This window comes from Bombina bombina, chromosome 4, assembly GCF_027579735.1.
Source record: "Bombina bombina isolate aBomBom1 chromosome 4, aBomBom1.pri, whole genome shotgun sequence".
Lineage (NCBI taxonomy): Eukaryota > Metazoa > Chordata > Amphibia > Anura > Bombinatoridae > Bombina > Bombina bombina.
In genome coordinates, this window is record NC_069502.1 from 1,151,277,889 (window position 1) to 1,151,301,499 (window position 23,611).

At 39.2% G+C, this 23,611-nt stretch overlaps 1 protein-coding gene across 1 annotated transcript in view; it reads left to right on the forward strand.

Moving 5' to 3' along the window:
• The window catches only part of LOC128658087 (calpain-8-like), a 260,090-nt gene that overhangs the window by 176,171 nt on the left and 60,308 nt on the right, over positions 1-23,611 (forward strand). The window contains exons 13-15 of the mRNA XM_053712540.1: positions 8,121-8,186; positions 8,614-8,671; positions 22,533-22,597. Coding sequence (XP_053568515.1) covers positions 8,121-8,186; positions 8,614-8,671; positions 22,533-22,597 — 189 coding nt within the window. The remainder of the gene's footprint in view (positions 1-8,120; positions 8,187-8,613; positions 8,672-22,532; positions 22,598-23,611) is intronic.

Consider the following 23,611-nt stretch of genomic DNA (forward strand, 5'->3'; position numbering starts at 1 on the left):
ATCACCAATCCAGCGTGCAGCTCTGTTCAATTCAGCCAAAGTGCCTCGAAGTATCAAGGGGGGAAATGGCGCCTATGACAAGTCGCCGCTTTAGGCTTTTATTGTCTGATCCCAAGCTCAAGTGTCAAGAGCACAGCCCAAATTGTTGCGGTTAGCACCTCACTATATAGGGGAATGATATAGAAGATAGATTTATATAAATTGCTGTTAGATGCCTCCAATAATCGGCTGATTATCGGTAACTCAACCGGAGCTCTTGGAGATGTGACCGCACAGGATCGCAGTTTGGACACGTCCCCCCCAACAAATAAACGGCCAGATTACGAGTTTTGCGTTAGAGGCTATGCGGTGCTAACGAGCAGTTTTCTCTCACCGCTCACTTACCGCACTCCAATACCAGCGCTGCTTAAGTCAGTGGTGAGCTGGTCATACGTGCTCGTGCATGATTTTCCCATAGGAATCAACGGGGAGAGCCGGCTGAGAAAAAGTCTAAGACCTGCCAAAAAGCAGCGTAAAACTCAGTAATGCAGCCCCATTGATTTCTATGGGGAAATAAAATTTATGTTTACACCTAACACCCTAACATGAACCCCGAGTCTAAACACCCCTAATCTTACACTTATTAACCCCTAATCTGCTGCCCCCGACATCGCCGACACCTGCATTATATTTATTAACCCCTAATCTGCCTCTCCGGACACCGCCGCCACCTACATTATACTTATGAACCCCTAATCTGCCGCCCTCAACATTGCCGACACCTACATTATATTAAGTAAACCCCTAATCTGCTGCCCCCAATGTTGCCGCAACCTACCTACACTTATTAACCCCTAATCTGCCGCCCCCAACATCGCCGCCACTATAATAAACATATTAACCCCTAAACCGCCACACTCCCGCCTCGCAAACATTAGTTAAATATTATTAACCCCTAATCTGCCGTCCCTAACATTGCCGCCACCTACCTACATTTATTAACCCCTAATCTGCCACCCCCAACGTCGCCACCACTATACTAAATGTATTAACCCCTAAACCTAAGTCTAACCCTAACCCTAACACCCCCTAACTTAAATATAATTACAATAAACCTAACTAAAAATTCCTATCATTAACTAAATAATTCCTATTTAAAATTAAATACTTACCTATAAAATAAATTCTAAGGCCTAGATTTGGAGTTTGGCGGTAAAAGGGCTGTTAACGCTCCGCGGGCTTTTTTCTGGCCGCACCATAAATTTAACTCTGGTATCGAGAGTTAAAACAAATGCTGCGTTAGGCTCCAAAAAAGGAGCGTAGAGCATTTTTACCGCAAATGCAACTCTCGATACCAGAGTTGCTTACGGACGCGGCCGGCCTCAAAAACGTGCTCGTGCACGATTCCCCCATAGAAAACAATGGGGCTGTTTGAGCTGAAAAAAAACCTAACACCTGCTAAAAAGCAGCGTTCAGCTCCTAACGCAGCCCCATTGTTTCCTATGGGGAAACACTTCCTACGTCTGCACCTAACACTCTAACATGTACCCCGAGTCTAAACACCCCTAACCTTACACTTATTAACACCTAATCTGCTGCCCCCGCTATCGCTGACCCCTGCATTACACTTTTAACCCCTAATCTGCCGCTCCGTAAACCGCCGCAACCTACGTTATCCCTATGTACCCCTAATCTGCTGCCCTAACATCGCCGACCCCTATGTTATATTTATTAACCCCTAATCTGCCCCCCACAACGTCGCCGACACCTACCTACACTTATTAACCCCTAATCTGCCGAGCGGACCTGAGCGCTACTATAATAAAGTTATTAACCCCTAATCCGCCTCACTAACCCTATCATAAATAGTATTAACCCCTAATCTGCCCTCCCTAACATCGCCGACACCTACCTTCAATTATTAACCCCTAATCTTCCGATCGGAGCTCACCACTATTCTAATAAATGTATTAACCCCTAAAGCTAAGTCTAACCCTAACACTAACACCCCCCTAAGTTAAATATAATTTACATCTAACGAAATAAATTAACTCTTATTAAATAAATTATTCCTATTTAAAGCTAAATACTTACCTGTAAAATAAATCCTAATATAGCTACAATATAAATTATAATTATATTATTGCTATTTTAGGATTAATATTTATTTTACAGGCAACTTTGTATTTATTTTAACCAGGTACAATAGCTATTAAATAGTTAAGAACTATTTAATAGCTACCTAGTTAAAATAATAACAAATTTACCTGTAAAATAAATCCTAACCTAAGTTACAAATAAACCTAACACTACCCTATCAATAAAATAATTAAATAAACTACCTACAATTACCTACAATTAACCTAACACTACACTATCAATAAATTAATTAAACACAATTGCTACAAATAAATACAATTAAATAAACTAGCTAAAGTACAAAAATAAAAAAGAACTAAGTTACAGAAAATAAAAAAATATTTACAAACATAAGAAAAATATTACAACAATTTTAAACTAATTACACCTACTCTAAGCCCCCTAATAAAATAACAAAGCCCCCAAAAATAAAAAATTCCCTACCCTATTCTAAATTAAAAAAGTTACAAGCTCTTTTACCTTACCAGCCCTGAACAGGGCCCTTTGCGGGGCATGCCCCAAGAAGTTCAGCTCTTTTGCCTGTAAAAAAAAACATACAATACCCCCCCCCAACATTACAACCCACCACCCACATACCCCTAATCTAACCCAAACCCCCCTTAAATAAACCTAACACTAAGCCCCTGAAGATCTTCCTACCTTGTCTTCACCATCCAGGTATCACCGATCCGTCCTGGCATCCGGTGCTGAAGAGGTCCAGAAGAGGCTCCAAAGTCTTCCTCCTATCCGGCAAGAAGAGGACATCCGGACCGGCAAACATCTTCTCCAAGCGGCATCTTCGATCTTCTTCCATCCGGAGCGAAGCGGCTGATCTTGAAGACCTCCGGCGCGGATCCATCCTCTTCTTTCGACGTCCAACTGAAGAATGAAGGTTCCTTTAAGGGACGTCATCCAAGATGGCGTCCCTCGAATTCCGATTGGCTGATAGGATTCTATTAGCCAATCGGAATTAAGGTAGGAATTTTCTGATTGGCTGATGGAATCAGCCAATCAGAATCAAGTTCAATCCGATTGGCTGATCCAATCAGCCAATCAGATTGAGCTCGCATTCTATTGGCTGTTCCGATCAGCCAATAGAATGCAAGCTCAATCTGATTGGCTGATTGGATCGGCCAATCGGATTGAACTAGATTCTGATTGGCTGATTCCATCAGCCAATCAGAAAATTCCTACCTTAATTCCGATTGGCTAATAGAATCCTATCAGCCAATCGGAATTCGAGGGACGCCATCTTGGATGACGTCCCTTAAAGGAACCTTCATTCTTCAGTTGGACGTCGAAAGAAGAGGATGGATCCGCGCCGGAGGTCTTCAAGATCAGCCGCTTCGCTCCGGATGGAAGAAGATCGAAGATGCCGCTTGGAGAAGATGTTTGCCGGTCCGGATGTCCTCTTCTTGCCGGATAGGAGGAAGACTTTGGAGCCTCTTCTGGACCTCTTCAGCACCGGATTATGGATCGCCAACCCCCGCTTGGGTTGGATGAAGATCTTGGAGCCAGGACGGATCGGTGATACCTGGATGGTGAAGACAAGGTAGGAAGATCTTCAGGGGCTTAGTGTTAGGTTTATTTAAGGGGGGTTTGGGTTAGATTAGGGGTATGTGGGTGGTGGGTTGTAATGTTGGGGGGGGGGGGTATTGTATGTTTTGTTTTACAGGCAAAAGAGCTGAACTTCTTGGGGCATGCCCCGCAAAGGGCCCTGTTCAGGGCTGGTAAGGTAAAAGAGCTTGTAACTTTTTTAATTTAGAATAGGGTAGGGAATTTTTTATTTTGGGGGGCTTTGTTATTTTATTAGGGGGCTTAGAGTAGGTGTAATTAGTTTAAAATTGTTGTAATATTTTTCTTATGTTTGTAAATATTTTTTTATTTTCTGTAACTTAGTTCTTTTTTATTTTTTGTACTTTAGCTAGTTTATTTAATTGTATTTATTTGTAGCAATTGTGTTTAATTAATTTATTGATAGTGTAGTGTTAGGTTAATTGTAGGTAATTGTAGGTAGTTTATTTTATTATTTTATTGATAGGGTAGTGTTAGGTTTAATTATATCTTAGGTTAGGATTTATTTTACAGGTAAATTTGTTATTATTTTAACTAGGTAACTATTAAATAGTTCTTAACTATTTAATAGCTATTGTACCTGGTTAAAATAAATACAAAGTTGCCTGTAAAATAAATATTAATCCTAAAATAGCTATAATATAATTATAATTTATATTGTAGCTATATTAGGGTTTATTTTACAGGTAAGTATTTAGCTTTAAATAGGATTAATGTATTTAATAAGAGTTAATTTATTTCGTTAGATGTAAATTATATTTAAGTTAGGGGGGGTGTTAGTGTTAGGGTTAGACTTAGCTTTAGGGGGTTAATACATTTATTAGAATAGCGGTGAGCTCCGATCGGAAGTTTAGGGGTTAATAATTGAAGGTAGGTGTCGGCGATGTTAGGGAGGGCAGATTAGGGGTTAATAATATTTATGATAGGGTTAGTGAGGCGGGTTAGGGGTTAATAACTTTATTATAGTAGCGCTCAGGTCCGCTCAGCAGATTAGGGGTTAATAAGTGTAGGCAGGTGTCGGCGACGTTGAGGGGGGCAGATTAGGGGTTAATAAATATAATATAGGGGTCGGCAGTGTTAGGGGTAGCAGATTAGGGGTACATAGGGATAACGTAGGTGGCGGCGCTTTGCGGTCGGAAGATTAGGGGTTAATTATTTTAAGTAGCTGGCGGCGATGTTGTGGGGGGCAGATTAGGGGTTAATAAATATAATATAGGGGTCGGCGGTGTTAGGGGTAGCAGATTAGGGGTACATAGGGATAACGTAGGTGGCGGCGCTTTGCGGTCGGAAGATTAGGGGTTAATTATTTTAAGTAGCTGGCGGCGATGTTGTGGGGGGCAGATTAGGGGTTAATAAATATAATATAGGGGTCGGCGGGGTTAGGGGCAGCAGATTAGGGGTACATAAGTATAACGTAGGTGGCGGTCGGCAGATTAGGGGTTAAAAATTTTAATCGAGTGGCGGCGATGTGGGGGGAGCTCGGTTTAGGGGTACATAGGTAGTTTATGGGTGTTAGTGTACTTTAGAGTACAGTAGTTAAGAGCTTTATGAACCGGCGTTAGCCAGAAAGCTCTTAACTCCTGCTATTTTCCTGCGGCTGAAGTTTTGTCGTTAGAGCTCTAACGCTCACTTCAGAAACGACTCTAAATACCGGCGTTAGAAAGATCCCATTGAAAAGATAGGCTACGCAAATGGCGTAGGGGGATCTGCGGTATGGAAAAGTCGCGGCTGTAAAGTGAGCGTTAGACCCTTTAATCACTGACTCCAAATACCAGCGGGCGGCCAAAACCAGCGTTAGGAGCCTCTAACGCTGGTTTTGACGGCTACCGCCGAACTCCAAATCTAGGCCTCAGGTAGCTACACTATAACTAATCATTACATTGTAGCTATCTTAGGGTTTATTTTTATTTTACAGGCAAGTTTGTATTTATTTTAACTAGGTAGAATAGTTATTAAATAGTTATTAACTATTTAATAACTACCTAGCTAAAATAAATGCAAAAGTACCTGTAAAATAAAACCTAACCTAAGTTACAATAACACCTATAATTAAATAAATTAACTAAATTAACAACAATTAAATAAATTAAATTAGCTAAAGTACAAAAAAACAAACACTAAATTGCAGAAAATAATAAACAAATTACAAGATATTTGAACTAATTACTCCTAATCTAATAGCCCTATCAAAATAAAAAACAGCCGCCCAAAAAAAAAAAAACCCCTAGCCTAAACTAAACTATCAATAGCCCTTAAAAGGGTATTCTGCTCTTTTACCTGTAAAAAAAAAATACAAACAACCACCCCAACAGTAAAACTCATCACCCACACAACCAACCCCCCAAATAAAATACTAACTAAAAAAACCTAAGCTCCCCATTGCCCTGAAAAGGGCATTTGGATGGGCATTGCCCTTAAAAGGGCATTTAGCTCTTTTGCGGCCCAAACCCTAATCTAAAAATTAAAACCCACCCAATACACCCTTAAAAAAACCTAACACTAACCCCCTGAAGATCTACTTACTGTTCTGAAGACCGGACATCCATCCTCAAGGAAGCGGCAGAAGTCTTCATCCAACCAGGCCGAAGTCCTCAACGAAGCCGGGAGAAGTCTTCATCCAAGCCGGGGAAGTGGTCCTCAAGACGGGCAGAAGTCTTCATCCAGACGGCATCTTTTATCTTCAACCATCCGACGCAGAGCGGGTCCATCTTCAAGACATCCGACGCTGAGCATCCTCTTCAAACGAAGTCTTCTTACTAAATGACGTTTTTTTTAAGTGACGTCATCCAAGATGGTGTCCCTTAGATTCCGATTGGCCGATAGAATTCTATCAGCCAATCGGAATTACGGTAGAAAAAATCCTATTGGCTGATGCAATCAGCCAATAGGATTGAATTTCAATCCTATTGGCTGATCTAAGCAGCCAATAGGATTGAGCTCGCATTCTATTGGCTGATTGGACTGGGCGCTAGCTGAACATATTTGGTGAGCCATTGACAAGAGGCATAAATGTGCAGCCATCAATAAGCAGCAAAATCCCAGTAGTGCACTGCTGCTAACGAGCCTACCTGGGTATGCCTTTCAACAAACAATACCAAGAGAATGAAGCACTTCTGATAATAGGAGTAAATGGGAAAGTTGTTGCCTTAATCATGAAAGTTTAATTTTGACTTTACTGTCCGTTTTAATGAAATAAAACTGTATGTAAGTCTGCAAATATTAAATATAATGAAAATATAATACTATTAGTAGCAGAAAGTTATACTAATAAAATAAGATGAAATGAATTGCGTGGAGGAGCACAATAATGTACGCTCATACCCCTAGCTGTCCTGTAACTCCTTCAAGGTGATCTACAACAGTTGGCAACTCATGGGCAGGGCTCTCTACCCATGTATCTGGTCTAGTATTGACTGAATGAATGCACATAATAATCTCTTACAGGATAAGGATGTCAGTTAGGGGATGTAAGACAAAAACATTTAGTTGTGTTACCTTTAGAAACCTCTTGTCCTCTACTGATTCTCTTTTCATTCTTATAATAACATCATGGTATATTTATATATGTGGGAGCCAAATAATCATCTACAGACTTACCAAGGCTTTGTTAGTAAGTCATCTGTAAAGGGACAGTGTACTGTAAATTGGTTTGCCCTTAAAATGTTTTGAAGTTGCTCCGTTATGTTTATATTTAGATATGAAATAGATGTTTTTTTTCATTGAAGACATATCCCATTCAAATGGACTGAGCTTGCAGAAAAAGCAGACCTCCTTATCTATTTTTCTATACCCAAATGCCTCCTTATCTTATTTCTTTGCCATACACAAATCTAAAGCTCTCTTGTCTGGTGAGATTTTCCAAAAATCCTGTCAGTACTGTAAATTTTAGAAATTTAAAATTTTAGCTTGAGAGCTGTTTATATAGCTATGCAGGGTTCTGAATATGAAGGAAAACACATACTTTACAATATAATGCTCAAAAGGCCCCCAAAGATTTTGTGTGATTCCTTTCCATAATCCTGAGCTTTTGATCATCAGGCCCTTAGAGAGAGCAATTAATTATTAACATTTTAGTACCCTTCTTTCATACCCCCTACTGGGCAGATACACATTCATGTTTATATTTTCAGTGTAGGTGGTGGTTTTAGCATGCAAAAGCATCTATTTCAGGTGAAAAGGTAAAGGTTTAATGGATCATTGGGAACATATTAAATAAGAGAGCATTTTGCAGTACAGTGTCCCTTTAATGCAAATTCCTTATCACAGGGGTGTTCTTTCATAGATAAATATGGGGATAGCTAAGTATAAATATCAGCAAGTATAAATATCACACAGTGAATTACAATTAGCTCACACAAAATAAATAAATACATAAATGTGTTGATTCTTTGTTGTTATCTAATATATCTTATAATTTCCCCATTAAGCCTCGTATATCTGATCAAGATGGGTTTGTGGACTGCAGAGACATTTTTGAGAAGTTAAACGCTCAGGTAAGATAATACTGATGCAGGATGCTGGTAAAACCAATGAGAAATGTATTAGATGACTACAGAAAGATAAGCTGTTGTGCACACAGGAACAAACTCACGCATAGTCAAAAGTTACTCTGAATTACAAATAAGCAGTAGATTTTTTTTGGGACAATTTTACTTTTCCCCCATTTGCTGGCCCCCCTGTATCATGTGACATCCATCAGCCAATCACAGACTAGTATACGTATACCTTAAGGACTTGTGCACATGCTCAGTAGGAGCAGGTGCCTCAAAAAGTGTGTATATAAAAATAATGTGCAAAATAGAAGTAAATTGGAAAGTCTGTTAAAATCGCATACTCTATCTGAATCATAAAGGTTCAATTTTGACTTTAGTATCCTTTTAATCTCTATAATTATTTATCTACATTTGCTTTTCATTGCAGAGAAAGGAAATGAATGCATATGAACTTCAGATCGCACTGAATAAACTTCTAGAAAACAGTAAGTTTATTGCAAAAAAATATCCTAATTTCAGTGAAACGTTTTAATAGACCATCTGATGTTGTAGGGAAATCTAGAAGTAGATATCCTAAGGGGGCAACCTCCCCAATATAAAAAACATAATTTATGTAAGAACTTACCTGATAAATTCATTTCTTTCATATTAGCAAGAGTCCATGAGCTAGTGACGTATGGGATATACATTCCTACCAGGAGGGGCAAAGTTTCCCAAACCTTAAAATGCCTATAAATACACCCCTCACCACACCCACAATTCAGTTTAACGAATAGCCAAGAAGTGGGGTGATAAAAAAGTGCGAAAGCATATAAAATAAGGAATTGGAATAATTGTGCTTTATACAAAAAAATCATAACCACCACAAAAAAGGGGTGGGCCTCATGGACTCTTGCTAATATGAAAGAAATGAATTTATCAGGTAAGTTCTTACATAAATTATGTTTTCTTTCATGTAATTAGCAAGAGTCCATGAGCTAGTGACGTATGGGATAATGACTACCCAAGATGTGGATCTTTCCACACAAGAGTCACTAGAGAGGGAGGGATAAAATAAAGACAGCCAATTCCTGCTGAAAATAATCCACACCCAAAATAAAGTTTAATAAAAAACATAAGCAGAAGATTCAGACTGAAACTGCTGCCTGAAATACTTTTCTACCAAAAACTGCTTCAGAAGAAGAAAATACATCAAAATGGTAGAATTTAGTAAAAATATGCAAAGAGGACCAAGTTGCAACTTTGCAAATGTGATCAACCGAAGCTTCATTCCTAAACGCCCAGGAAGTAGAAACTGACCTGGTAGAATGAGCTGTAATCCTCTGAGGCGGAGTTTTACCCGACTCAACATAGGCAAGATGAATTAAAGATTTCAACCAAGATGCCAAAGAAATGGCAGAAGCTTTCTGGCCATTTCTAGAACCGGAAAAGATAACAAATAGACTAGAAGTCTTTCGGAAAGACTTAGTAGCTTCAACATAATATTTCAAAGCTCTAACAACATCCAAAGAATGCAATGATTTCTCCTTACAATTCTTAGGATTAGGACATAATGAAGGAACCACAATTTCTCTACTAATGTTGTTGGAATTCACAACTTTAGGTAAAAATTCAAAAGAAGTTCGCAACACCGCCTCATCCTGATGAAAAATCAGAAAAGGAGACTCACAAGAAAGAGCAGATAATTCAGAAACTCTTCTGGCAGAAGAGATGGCCAAAAGGAACAAAACTTTCCAAGAAAGTAATTCAATGACCAATGAATGCATAGGTTCAAAGGGAGGAGCTTGAAGAGCTCCCAGAACCAAATTCAAACTCCAAGGAGGAGAAATTGACTTAATGACAGGTTTTATACGAACCAAAGCTTGTACAAAACAATAAATATCAGGAAGAATAGCAATCTTTCTGTGAAAAAGAACAGAAAGAGCAGAGATTTGTCCTTTCAAGGAACTTGCAGACAAACCCTTATCTAAACCATCCTGAAGAAACTGTAAAATTCTCGGTATTCTAAAAGAATGCCAAGAAAAAAGATGAGAAAGACACCAAAAAATATAAGTCTTCCAGACTCTATAATATATCTCTCTAGATACAGATTTACGAGCCTGTAACATAGTATTAATCACAGAGTCAGAGAAACCTCTTTGACCAAGAATCAAGCGTTCAATCGCCATACCTTTAAATTGAAAGATTTCAGATCCTGATGGGAAAAAAAGGACCTTGTGACAGAAGGTCTGGTCTAACGGAAGAGTCCACGGCTGGCAAGAGGCCATCCGGACAAGATCCGCATACCAAACCTGTAAGGCCATGCCGGAGCTACCAGCAGAACAAACAAGCATTCCTTCAGAATCTTGGAGATTACTCTTGGAAGAAGAACTAGAGGCAGAAAGATATAGACAGGATGATACTTCCAAGGAAGTGATAATGCATCCACTGCCTCCGCCTAATGATCCCGGGATCTGGACAGATATCTGGGAAGTTTCTTGTTTAGATGAGACGCCATCAGATCTATTTCTGGAAGTTCCCACATTTGAACAACCTGAAGAAATACCTCTGGGTGAAGAAACCATTCGCCCGGATGCAACGTTTGGCGACTGAGATAATCCGCTTCCCAATTGTCTACACCTGGGATATGAACCGCAGAGATTAGACAGAAGCTGGAGTCCGCCCAAACCAAAAAAATTCGAGATACTTCTTTCATAGCCAGAGGACTGTGAGTCGCTCCTTGATGATGTATGCCACAGTTGTGACATTGTCTGTCTGAAAACAAATGAACGATTCTCTCTACAGAAGAGGCCAAAACTGAAGAGCTCTGAAAATTGCACGGAGTTCCAAAATATTTATCGGTAATCTCACCTCCTGAGATTCCCAAACTCCTTATGCCGACAGAGATCCCCACACAGCTCCCCAACCTGTGAGACTTGTATCTGTTGAAATTACAGTCCAGGTCGGAAGCACAAAAGAAGCCCCCTGAATTAAACGATGGTGATCTGTCCACCACGTTAGAGAGTGTCGAACAATCGGTTTTAAAGATATAAATTGAAATATCTTTGTGTAATCCTTGCACCATTGATTCAGCATACAGAGCTGAAGAGGTCGCATGTGAAAAACAAGCAAAGGGGATTGCGTCCAATGCAGCAGTCATAAAACCTAGAATTTCCATGCATAAGGTTACCGAAGGGAATGATTGTGACTGAAGGTTTCGACAAGCTGAAAACAATTTAGACGTCTCTTGTCTGTTAAAGACAGAGTCATGGACACTGAATCTATCTGGAAACCCAGAAAGGTTACCCTTGACTGAGGAATCAATGAACTTTTTGGAAAATTGATCCTCCAACCATGATCTTGAAGAAACAACACAAGTCGAATCGCATGAGATTCTTCGAATGAGAAGACTGAGCAAATACCAAGATAATCGTCCAAATAAGGAAATACCAAAACCCTGTTCTCTGAATACAGAAAGAAGGGCACCGAGAATCTTTGAAAAAAATTCTTGGAACTGAGGCTAGGCCAAACAGTAGGGCCACAAAACTGGTAATGCTTGTCTAAAAAGAGAATCTCAAACACTAAAAGTGATCTGAATGAATCGGAATATGCAGATACACATCCTGCAAAACTATTGTAGACATAAAATGCCCTTGCTAAACAAAAGGCAGAATAGTCCTACAGTAACCATCTTGAATGTTGGTATACATAACGATTCAATATTGATAGATCCGGAACTGGTCTGAAGGAATTGACCTTCTTTGGTACAATGAAGAGATAAAATAAAACCCTAGCCCCTGTTCCAGAACTGGAACTGGCATAATTACTCCAGCCAACTCTAGATCTGAAACACATTTCAGAAATGCTGAGCCTTGCTGTGTTAACTGGGACACGGGAAGAAAAAAATCTCTTAGCAGGAGGCCTTAACTGAAGCCAATTCTGTACCTTTCTGAAACAATGTTCTGAAACCAGAGATTGAGAACGGAATTGATCCAAACTCCTTTGAATAAAACGTAATCTGCCCCATACCAGCTGAACTGGAAAAAAGGGCCGCACCTTCATGGGTACTTAGGAGCTGACTATAGGTTTCTATAAGGCTTGGATATATTCCAAACTGGAAATAGTTTCCAAACTGAAACCGCTCCTAAGGATGAAGGATCAGGCTTTTGTTCCTCATTATGAGAAAAAGAACGAAAAAAATGATTATTACCCTGGAAAGAAAGGGAAAAACAAAGTTAACTTAGAAGACATATCAGCATTCCAAGTTAAATCCATAAAGCTTTTCTAGCTAAAATAGCTAGAGACATATACCTGACATCAACTCAAATGATATCAAAAGATGGTATCACCAATAAAATTATTAGCATGTTATAGAATAAAAATAATGCTATAAAATTATGATCTGTTACTTGTTGCGCTAAAACTTCTAACCAAAAAGATGAAGCTGCAGCAACATCCGGTAAAAATATAGCAGGTCTAAGAAGATTACCTAAACATAAGTAAACTTTTCTTAGAAAGGATTCAATTTTCTTATCTAAAGGATCCTTAAATTTAGTACTATCTGCCATAGTAGTACATTTTAGCAGGAATAGAGACAGCCCCAAACCTTAGGGATTTTGTCCCAAAAAACTCTAATCTGTCAGATGGCACAGAATATAATTGCTTAAACGTTTAGAAGGAGTAAAAGAATTACCCAAATTATTCCATTCCCTGGAAATTACTTCAGAAAAAGCATCAGGGAGATTAAACACTTCTGGAATAAATACAGGAGATTTAAAAAACCCTATTTAAACGTTTAGATTTAGTATCAAGAGGACCAGAATCCTCTATATCTAAAGCAATTAATACGTCTTTAAATAAAGAACGAATAAATTCCATCTTGAACAAATAAAAAGATTTAACAGCATCAACCTCTGAGACAGAAACTTCTGAACCAGAAGAACCATTATCAGTATCAGAACGATGATGTTCATTTAAAAATTCATCTGAAAAAAGAGAAGTTTTTAAAAGACTTTTATGTAAACTAGAAGGAGAAATAACAGACATAGTCTTCTAAATGGATTTAAAAAATAAAATCTCTTATGTTTAACAGGAACACTCTGAAAATTAAATGTTGACGAAACAGCAACAGGTAATATAACAGTACTAAAGGAAATTTTATCTGCATTAAAAAGTTTGTCATGACATGCAATACAAACAACAGCTGGAGAAACAGGTACCAAAAATTTATAGCAGATACACTTAGCTTGGTAGCTCCAGCCCCGGGCAGTGATTTTCCTCAAGTAACTTCTGACTCAGTTGCAACGTGGAACATCTTGCAATATGTAATAGAAAAAACAACATATAAAGCAAATTGATCAAAATCCTTAAATGACAGTTTCAGGAATGGGAAAAAAATGCCAGTGAACAAGCTTCTAGCAACCAGAAGCAATAAATAATGAGACTTAAATAATGAAACATTTTCAGCCCCCGCGAGCCTAACAGCCCACAGGGAAAAAAGAGTCAAATTTTTGAAGGTAAGAAAAAATGATTAATTCAAATGCATTATCCCAAATATGAAACTGACTGTCTGAAAAATAAGGAAAGTTGAATATTCTGTGTCAAGGCAAATAAATGCTTGAATACATATATTTAGAACTTTATAAACAAAGTGCCCAACCATAGCTTTAGAGTGTCACAGAAAATAAGATTTACTTACCCCAGGACACTCATCTACATGTTTGTAGAAAGCCAAACCAGTACTGAAACGAGAATCAGCAGAGGTAATGGTATATATAAGAGTATATCGTCGATCTGAAAAGGGAGGTAAGAGATGAATCTCTACGACCGATAACAGAGAACCTATGAAATAGACCCCGTAGAAGGAGATCACTGCATTCAAAATAGGCAATACTCTCCTCACATCCCTCTGACATTCACTGCACGCTGAGAGGAAAACCGGGCTCCAACTTGCTGCGGAGCGCATATCAACGTAGAATCTAGCACAAACTTACTTCACCACCTCCATCGGAGGCAAAGTTTGTAAAACTGAATTGTGGGTGTGGTGAGGGGTGTATTTATAGGCATTTTAAGGTTTGGGAAACTTTGCCCCTCCTGGTAGGAATGTATATCCCATACGTCACTAGCTCATGGATTCTTGCTAATTACATGAAAGAAATAGTCAAATACTCAAAATAAAAATAATATTTAAAAAAATGTGAATATATAACACTGATTGCCTTGCAAAAGTAGTGGTAAAATAAAATGGTGCAAATGAAAAAAACAAAGGTGTCGTTAGAGCAATAAAACATACAAAATGTAAATATAGTTGAAAAAACACTCACACTTTCGGTAGTCACCTATGTGTGGAAAAGGTACAAATCAGGCAGGCTGAAACTTGCAGGTTAGCTCACTGGTTTCCGGCTACGGATCTGCAGGCTCGGGTTATTCCTACTGCTTCAGTATCCTATGTGTGCCGCTCGTGGTCTCTTCTGATTTGAGACAAACGCTCTTGTTCAGCCGGAACTTTGTGAAACATGTACAGGGGAATCCGACAATCCAAATGAAAACTGCTTTAAAAGGAAATAATACCAGGCAACATCTGAGATGATTGGAAGTCTAACAGGTTCTTTATTGGCAACGCGTTTCTTGACCACACACCAATCGTTTCTTCAGGCTTAAAACAGTTCAGAATTAAATAAACACATTTGGAGAAATCTCTGAATGAAGGAATAATACTCCATATTAGTTCTAGAGTCTTACTGCTATAACAAAACCAGCATATGAAAGAATCATTTTTCTCTGTAGGCCTGTGAGATCAAGGTAGGTATAGAAAGCTTATTGCTAAAGGGTAATTTGTAACTATTAACTATTGTATAAGATAATAATAAATGTTTTTATTTTATTTATTTTATTTTTCATTAGGATTTGCAATAGTATAATCATACACCAGCTCAGACATACAAACAGCCTTTGGACCTCAGTTAAAATACAACATCTTGCAAATATGATAAATATATCTGTATACTTGTATTCTACATTACTAATATATTTCCCTTATTTCTGTAAAGTCCTCAACAAAAATAATAATTAATAAAAAATAAATAAAAAAACATCATGTAACAAGAAGACTCGAGCTCCGAAGCCCAGTATAGAACATAGTAGTATATTCTCAAAAGCATCTTATTAAATTGCAATATATGCAATTATTGCAGTATCATTTATATAGAAATTCCTACATTTTAAGAATATATGGAAAACATACGAGGCGACATCTAATTAAAGAGCATACCTTTTTTAAAACGTTTCCAATTTACTTCTATTATCAAATTTGCTTTATTCCCATGATGTTCTGTGTTGAAGAGATACCTAGGTAGCACCTGGATCACTACATGGCAGGAAATAGTGCTTGTGGATATCATATCAATAGTGGATAACATTCTTGCAAAACTACTGCCATATAGTGCTCCAGAAATATGTACAAATATACTGTGGTGGCCATCTTGGAAACTCTGCCACCATATTTGTAAATACTTACTCTTACTCTTTCTTTACGCTGTGAGCCCTGTTTTGAGCAGGTGACAGAGGGGCCAGACAGACATAATGCAGAAGCCAGCACCCTACCAGACCCCCTCTAGAGAAATCCATACTGATTGTAGGGCCAGATTGGCCCCCTAGAGGTGTAGGCCTGATCTTGATTGAGACCCTTGTAGATATACTCCTGAATTCTAGACATAATGATGTATCCAAAGTAAAAAATAATATGCAGATGTGTTTTATAAAGTTATAGTAGTTGTTTAAATGTAAGAGATGTGTGTAAAGTTTGTATAAAATAATGGGCACCACATTCTTGTAACATGGTTTTCCCAGTGTTATATCTGACGCCATTTAGGGATAATTATAAATAAGATGATAAAGAAAAGTAATGTGGTTTAACAGGATAGTGAACACTATGTTATTACAGTCTTCCAACAGATTGACATATCAACAGTCTGAATTATATTAGAACAGATTAACACCTTGTTTGCTGCTAGGCTTTCTCTTGTAAGGTGTATCCAGTCCACGGATCATCCATTACTTGTGGGATATTCTCATTCCCAACAGGAATTTGCAAGAGGACACCCACAGCAGAGCTGTTATAAAGCTCCTCCCCTAACTGCCATATCCAGTCATTCTCTTGCAACTCTCAACACGCATGGAGGTAGTAAGAGAGAGTGGTGAAATATAGTTAGTTTTTTATCTTCAATCAAAAGTTTGTTATTTTAAATGGTACCGGAGTTGTACTATTTTATCCCAGGTAGTAAATAGAAGAAGAATCTGCCTGAGTTTTCTATGATCTTAGCAGGTTGTAACTAAGATCCATTGCTGTTCTCACATATGTCTGAGGAGAGAGGTAACTTCAGCGGGAGAATGGCGTGCAGGTTACTCTGCTATGAGGTATGTGCAGTTACAATTTTTTCTAGAAATGGAAAATGCTAGAAAATGCTGCTGATACCGGATTAATGTAAGTTAAGCCTGAATACAGTGATTTAATAGCGACTGGTATCATGCTTACTCTCAGGGGTAATACCCTTATAAAACTGCAATATAAAACGTTTGCTGGCATGTTTAATCGTTTTTATATATGCTTTGGTGATAAAACTTTATTGGGGCCTAGTTTTTTCCACATGGCTGGCTTAAATTTTGCCTAGAAACAGTTTCCTGAGGCTTTCCACTGTTGTAGTATAAAAGTTACAGTTGTTGCAGTTAAAATTACAAACTGTGACATCCAGCTTCCCTCAGGAGTCCCCTGTATGCTATAGGACATCTCTAAAGGGCTCAAAGGCTTTCCAAAGTCGTTTATTGGGGAAGGTAGGGCCACAGCAGGCTGTGGCAGTTTGTTGTGTCTGTTAAAAAACGTCTATATCGTTTTTTTTGATCCGTTTTTTGAATTAAGGGGTTAATCATCCATTTGCAAGTGGGTGCAATGCTCTGTTAACTTATTACATACACTGTAAAAAAATCGTTTGATTTACTGCCTTTTTTCACTGTTTTTCAAATTTTTACAAAATTTGTTTCTCTTAAAGGCACAGTACCGTTTTTTATATTTGCTTGTTAACTTGATTTAAAGTGTTTTCCAAGCTTGCTAGTCTCATTGCTAGTCTGTACAAACATGTCTGACATAGAGGAAACTCCTTGTTCATTATGTTTAAAAGCCATGGTGGAACCCCCTCTTAGAATGTGTACCAAATGTACTGATTTCACTTTAAGCAATAAAGATCATATTCTGTCTTGAAAAAAAAAAAAAAAATATTACCAGAGGAATCTGACGAGGGGGAAGTTATGCTGACTAACTCTCCCCACGTGTCAGATCCTTTGACTCCCGCTCAAGGGACTCACGCTCAAATGGCGCCAAGTACATCTAGGGCGCCCATAGCGATTACTTTACAAGACATGGCGGCAGTCATGGATAATACACTGTCAGCGGTATTAACCAGACTACCTGAATTTAGAGGTAAGCAAGATAGCTTTGGAGTTAGACGAAATGCAGAGCATACTGACGCTTTAAGAACCATGTCTGATACTGCCTCACAATATGCAGAAGCTGAGGAAGGAGAGCTTCAGTCTGTGGGTGATGTTTCTGACTCAGGAAAGATGATGCAACCTGATTCTGATGTTTCTACATTTAAATTTAAGCTTGAACACCTCCACGTGTTTCTCAGGGAGGTTTTAGCTGCTCTGAATGACTGTGATACAATTGCAGTGCCAGAGAAATTGTGTAGACTGGATACATACTATGCAGTGCCGGTGTGTACTGATGTTTTTCCAATACCTAAAAGGTTTACAGAAATTATTAATAAGGAATGGGATAGACCAGGTGTGACGTTCTCTTCCCCTCCTATTTTTAGAAAAATGTTTCCAATAGACGCAACCACACGGGACTTATGACAGACAGTTCCTAAGGTGGAGGGAGCAGTTTCTACTTTAGCAAAGCGTACTACTATCCCTGTCGAGGACAGTTGTGCTTTTTTAGATCCAATGGATAAAAAATTAGAAGGTTACCTTAAGAAAATGTTTATTCAATAAGGTTTTATCCTACAGCCCCTTGCATGCATTGCTCCTGTCACTGCTGCTGCGGCGTTCTGGTTTGAGTCTCTGGAAGAGGCTTTACAGGTAGCGACTCCATTGGATGACATACTTGGCAAGCTTAGAGCACTTAAGCTAAGCAATTCCTTTGTTTTCTGATGCCATTGTTCATTTGACTAAACTAATGGCTAAGAATTCTGTTTTTGCTATACAGTCGCGCAGGGCGCTATGGCTTAAATCATGGTCAGCTGACGGGACTTCAAAATCTAAGCTGCTTAACATTCCCTTCAAGGGGCAGACCCTATTTGGGCCTGGTTTGAAGGAGATTATTGCTGATATCACTGGAGGAAAAGGTCATGCCCTTCCTCAGGACAGGTCCAAATCAAGGGCCAAACAGTCTAATTTTCGTGCTTTGCATCAACTTCCTCTAATGCAAACAAGAGGGAACTTTTGCTCAGTCCAAGACGGTCTGGAGACCAAACCAGACCTGGGACAAAGGTAAGCAGGCCAAAAAGCCTGCTGCTGCCTCTAAGACAGCATGAAGGAACGGCCCCCTATCCGGTAACGGATCTAGTAGGGGCAGACTTTCGCTCTTCGCCCAGGCATGAGCAAGAGATGTCCAGGATCCCTGGGTGTTGGAAATTATATCCCAGGGATATCTTCTGGACTTCAAAGCTTCCCCCCCAAAAGGGAGATTTCACCTTTCACAATTATCTGCAAACCAGATAAAGAGAGAGGCATTCTTACACTGTGTACAAGACCTCCTAGTTATGGGAGTGATCCATCCAGTTCCAAAGGAGGAACAGGGACAGGGTTTTTACTCAAATCTGTTTGTGGTTCCTAAAAAAGAGGGAACCTTCAGACCAATTTTGGATCTAAAGATCTTAAACAAATTCCTCAGAGTTCCATCATTCAAGATGGAAACTATTCGTACCATCCTACCTATGATCCAGGAGGGTCAATATATGACTACAGTGGATTTAAAGGATGCTTATCTTCACATTCTGATAACAAAGATCATCATCGGTTTCTCAGGTTTGCCTTTCTAGACAGGCATTACCAGTTTGTAGCTCTTCATTTTGGATTAGCTACAGCCCCAATAATCTTTACGAAGGTTCTAGGGTCGCTTCTGGCGGTCCTAAGGCCGCGGGGCATAGCAGTGGCCCCTTATTTAGACGACATCCTGATACAGGCGTCAAACTTCCAAATTGCCAAGTCTCATATATACGTAGTACTGGCATTTCTGAGATTGCATGGGTGGAAAGTGAACGAGGAAAAGAGTTCTCTATCCCCACTCACAAGAGTTTCCTTCCTAGGGACTCTGATAGATTCTGTAGAAATGAAAATTTACCTGACGGAGTCCAGGTTATCAAAGCTTCTAAATTCCTGCAGTGTTCTTCATTCCATTCCGCGCCCTTCGGTGGCTCAGTGCATGGAAGTAATCGGCTTAATGGTAGTGGCAAAGGACATAGTGCCGTTTGCATGCCTACATCTGAGACCGCTGCAACTATGCATGCTCAGTCAGTGGAACGGGGATTACACAGATTTGTCCCCTCTACTAAGAGACCAGGGATTCTCTTCTCTGGTGGCTATCTCGGGTCCATCTGTCCAAAGGTATGACCTTTCGCAGGCCAGATTGGACAATTGTAACAACAGATGCCAGCCTTCTAGGTTGGGGTGCAGTCTGGAACTCCCTGAAGACTCAGGGATCGTGGACTCAGGAGGAGACACTCCTTCCAATAAATATTCTGGAAGAGCGATATTCAATGCTCTTCAGGCTTGGCCTCAGTTAGCAACTCTGAGGTACATCAGATTTCAGTCGGACAACATCACGACTGTGGCTTACATCAACCATCAAGGGGGAACAAGAAGTTCCCTAGTGATGTTAGAAGTCTCAAAGATAATTCGCTGGGCAGAGACTCACATCAGCTATCCATATCCCAGGTGTAGAGAACTGGGAGGCGGATTTTTTAAGTCGTCAGACTTTTCATCCGGGATAGTGGGAACTCCATCCGGAGGTGTTTGCACAATTGATTCATCGTTGGGGCAAACCAGAACTGGATCTCATGGCGTCTCGCTAGAACGCCAAGCTTCCTTGTTACGGATCCAGGTCCAGGGATCCCAAGGCGATGCTAATAGATGCTCTAGCAGCGCCCTGGTCTTTCAACCTGGCTTATGTGTTTCCACCGTTTCCTCTGCTCCCTCGACTGATTGCCAAGGTCAAGCAGGAGAGAGCATCGGTGATTTTGATAGCGCCTGGTATGCAAATCTGGTGGACATCTCATCCTTTCCACCATGGACTCTGCCTCTGAAACAGGACCTTCTACTTTAGGGTCCTTTCAACCATCCAAATCTAATTTCTCTGAGACTGACTGCCTGGAGATTGAACGCTTGATTTTATCTAAGCGTGGCTTCTCCGAGTCAGTCATTGATACCTTAATACAGGCACGAAAGCCTGTCACCAGGAAAATTTACCATAAAATATGGCGTACATATCTTTATTGGTGTGAATCCAAGGGTTAGGATTCCCAGGATATTATCTTTTCTCCAAGATGGTTTAGAAAAAGGATTGTCAGCTAGTTCCTTAAAAGGACAGATTTCTGCTCTGTCTATTCTTTTGCACAAGCGTCTGGCAGATGTTCCAGATGTTCAGGCATTTTGTCAGGCTTTGGTTAGAATCAAGCCTGTGTTTAAACCTGTTGCTCTCCCATGGAGCTTAAATTTGGTTCTTAAGGTTCTTCAAGGAGTTCCGTTTGAACCTCTTCATTCCATAGATATCAAACTTTTATCTTGGAAAGTTCTGTTTTTGGTAGCTATTTCCTCGGCTCGTAGAGTCTCCGAGTTATCTGCTTTACAATGTGATTCTCCTTATCTGATCTTCCATACGGATAAGGTAGTCCTGCGTACCAAACCTGGGTTTTTACCTAAGGTGGTATCTAACAAGAATATCAATCAAGAGATTGTTGTTCCATCCTTGTGTCCTAATCCTTCTTCAAAGAAGGAACGTCTATTACACAATATGGACGTGGTTCGTGCTTTAAAGTTTTACTTACAAGCTACTAAAGATTTTTGTCAAACATCTGCTTTGTTTGTTGTCTACTCTGGACAGAGGAGAGGTCAAAAGGCTTCGGCAACCTCACTTTCTTTTTGGCTAAGAAGCATAATCCGCTTAGCCTATGAGACTGCTGGCCAGCAGTCTCCTGAAAGGATTACAGCTCATTCTACTAGAGCTGTGGCTTCCACTTGGGCCTTTAAAAATGAGGCTTCTGTTGAACAGATTTGCAAGGCGGCGACTTGGTCTTCGCTTCATACTTTTTCAAAATTCTACAAATTTGATACTTTTGCTTCTTCGGAGGCTATTTTTGGGAGAAAGGTTTTACAGGCAGTGGTACCTTCCATTTAAGTACCTGCTTTGTCCCTCCCTTCATCCGTGTACTTTAGCTTTGGTATTGGTATCCCACAAGTAATGGATGATCCGTGGACTGGATACACCTTACAAGAGAAAACACAATTTATGCTTACCTGATAAATTTATTTCTCTTGTGGTGTATCCAGTCCACGGCCCGCCCTGTCATTTTAAGGCAGGTAATTTTTTCTTAAACTACAGCCACCACTGCACCCTATGGTTTCTCCTTTCTCTGCGTGTTTTCGGTCGAATGACTGGATATGGCAGTTAGGGGAGGAGCTATATAACAGCTCTGCTGTGGGTGTCCTCTTGCAACTTACTGTTGGGAATGAGAATTTCCCACAAGTAATGGATGATCCGTGGACTGGATACACCACAAGAGAAATACATTTATCAGGTAAGCATAAATTGTGTTTTTTTCAATGGTCAAACCTCACCTACCATTTTCCTTGTTTCAATCAGGATGTATGTCTGGAAATGAAAGGGCTTCAATAGAAAAGATAACAGACTACAAGTGAGGTAGAGATATATGGCCCGTCATGAGCTTTTTCAGGACTGGTAAATTCAGAATTTTCAGACTTACATTAGAAGGAAAAGGGGCAAAATAAATAATGAAAGTGTATCGCAAGTTTGTGTTACCATGTTGAGCATTTTATATTACAATCTCATAGTGTGTCCCAATAATGTCCTCTTAAAAGTCATCTTTGTTGCTTTATTAACATATAGATCTGTTTACATACAGCTTTATGAATCAAATACATAATCAATTGTTTACATATGAGCTTCTTGCAAACCTTTGATAAGCATGTTACATTCCCTTACAGATTATTAAAGACCTACAAGACCATTGAGGAAAGCTAAAACTGCAGATTTACTGAACTTAATTTGTTGAAAATATCTTGTGTTATGTTTTTTAGGAAAGGGATTAAAATCAGATGGATTCAGTCTTGTTACATGCAGAGAAATGATCAATCTCATGGATGTATCCTTTCAGTGACAACAGCCTTTCATTGCTATAGACCTGGGAAATGTTTGCTAATGCTTTTGTAGACCATTCAAAAGACAGTATTATAGTATATTTCTATAAATGATATAACTGACTCAGTGTCAGCAGGGGGCGCTAGTATGCTGTAAATCAGATAACAAACTGTACTGTGCTTAAAGGGCCGCGTGCAAACACTCACGCACACACATATATGCATAGTATATAGTAGCAATTGCATGTACAATATATGTTTTAAAAGCATTTAAAACTGTAATTTTGTGAGAAAAATTTGCATTAGTTTGCAGTTAAGGTACATACTATTTTAAAAGCCCCCTGAGCAGTATCATTTTATCTTTTTGTTATGACCAGTTAAAACCATTTCAAATTAGTTCCTGCGCTGATCAAGGGATCAATATATAGAATGTTGCAGTGTCTCTGCGTCACTACTACAGAATCGAGAAACAGCAAATCCATGAAGAAATAAAGACAGAAATACTGAATACACAAAAAGGATCTTCTTTATTGGCAAATAAAAGACAAAAATAATTATAGTGTAGAAAATGTCAAATATAAAGGGCTAGATTATAAGTAGAGCAGTAATTTATCATGCGTCTGCAAACGGGCAAATTTAGCGCTCAAAAAATTTGATCAGATCTCCGGTCTTTTAAAAAGTGCCCTAAATGCCCCCAAAATAGAGGGTCTTTTAGTTTTTTATGGGGGAAAAAAGCTAGCATCCCCCCCCCCCCATAAAAAACAACTGCACTGGGCAGTTTTTAGTAGTTAAAAGTGGTGGGTGTGGGGTGTTTGGAAAAAAGAAAATGGCACTAAAAAATGCCTTTACATTGCGGTCTATGGGGTGTTTTCCCAGTAAATATATATTTATTTATATACACATATTAACAGATACATATATATGTATTTATATACAAATATTAACACATAAATATATACTGTATGTATATATTCATATACAATGAAAATTGCTGCCCATTGCCGCATGACTTACATGTC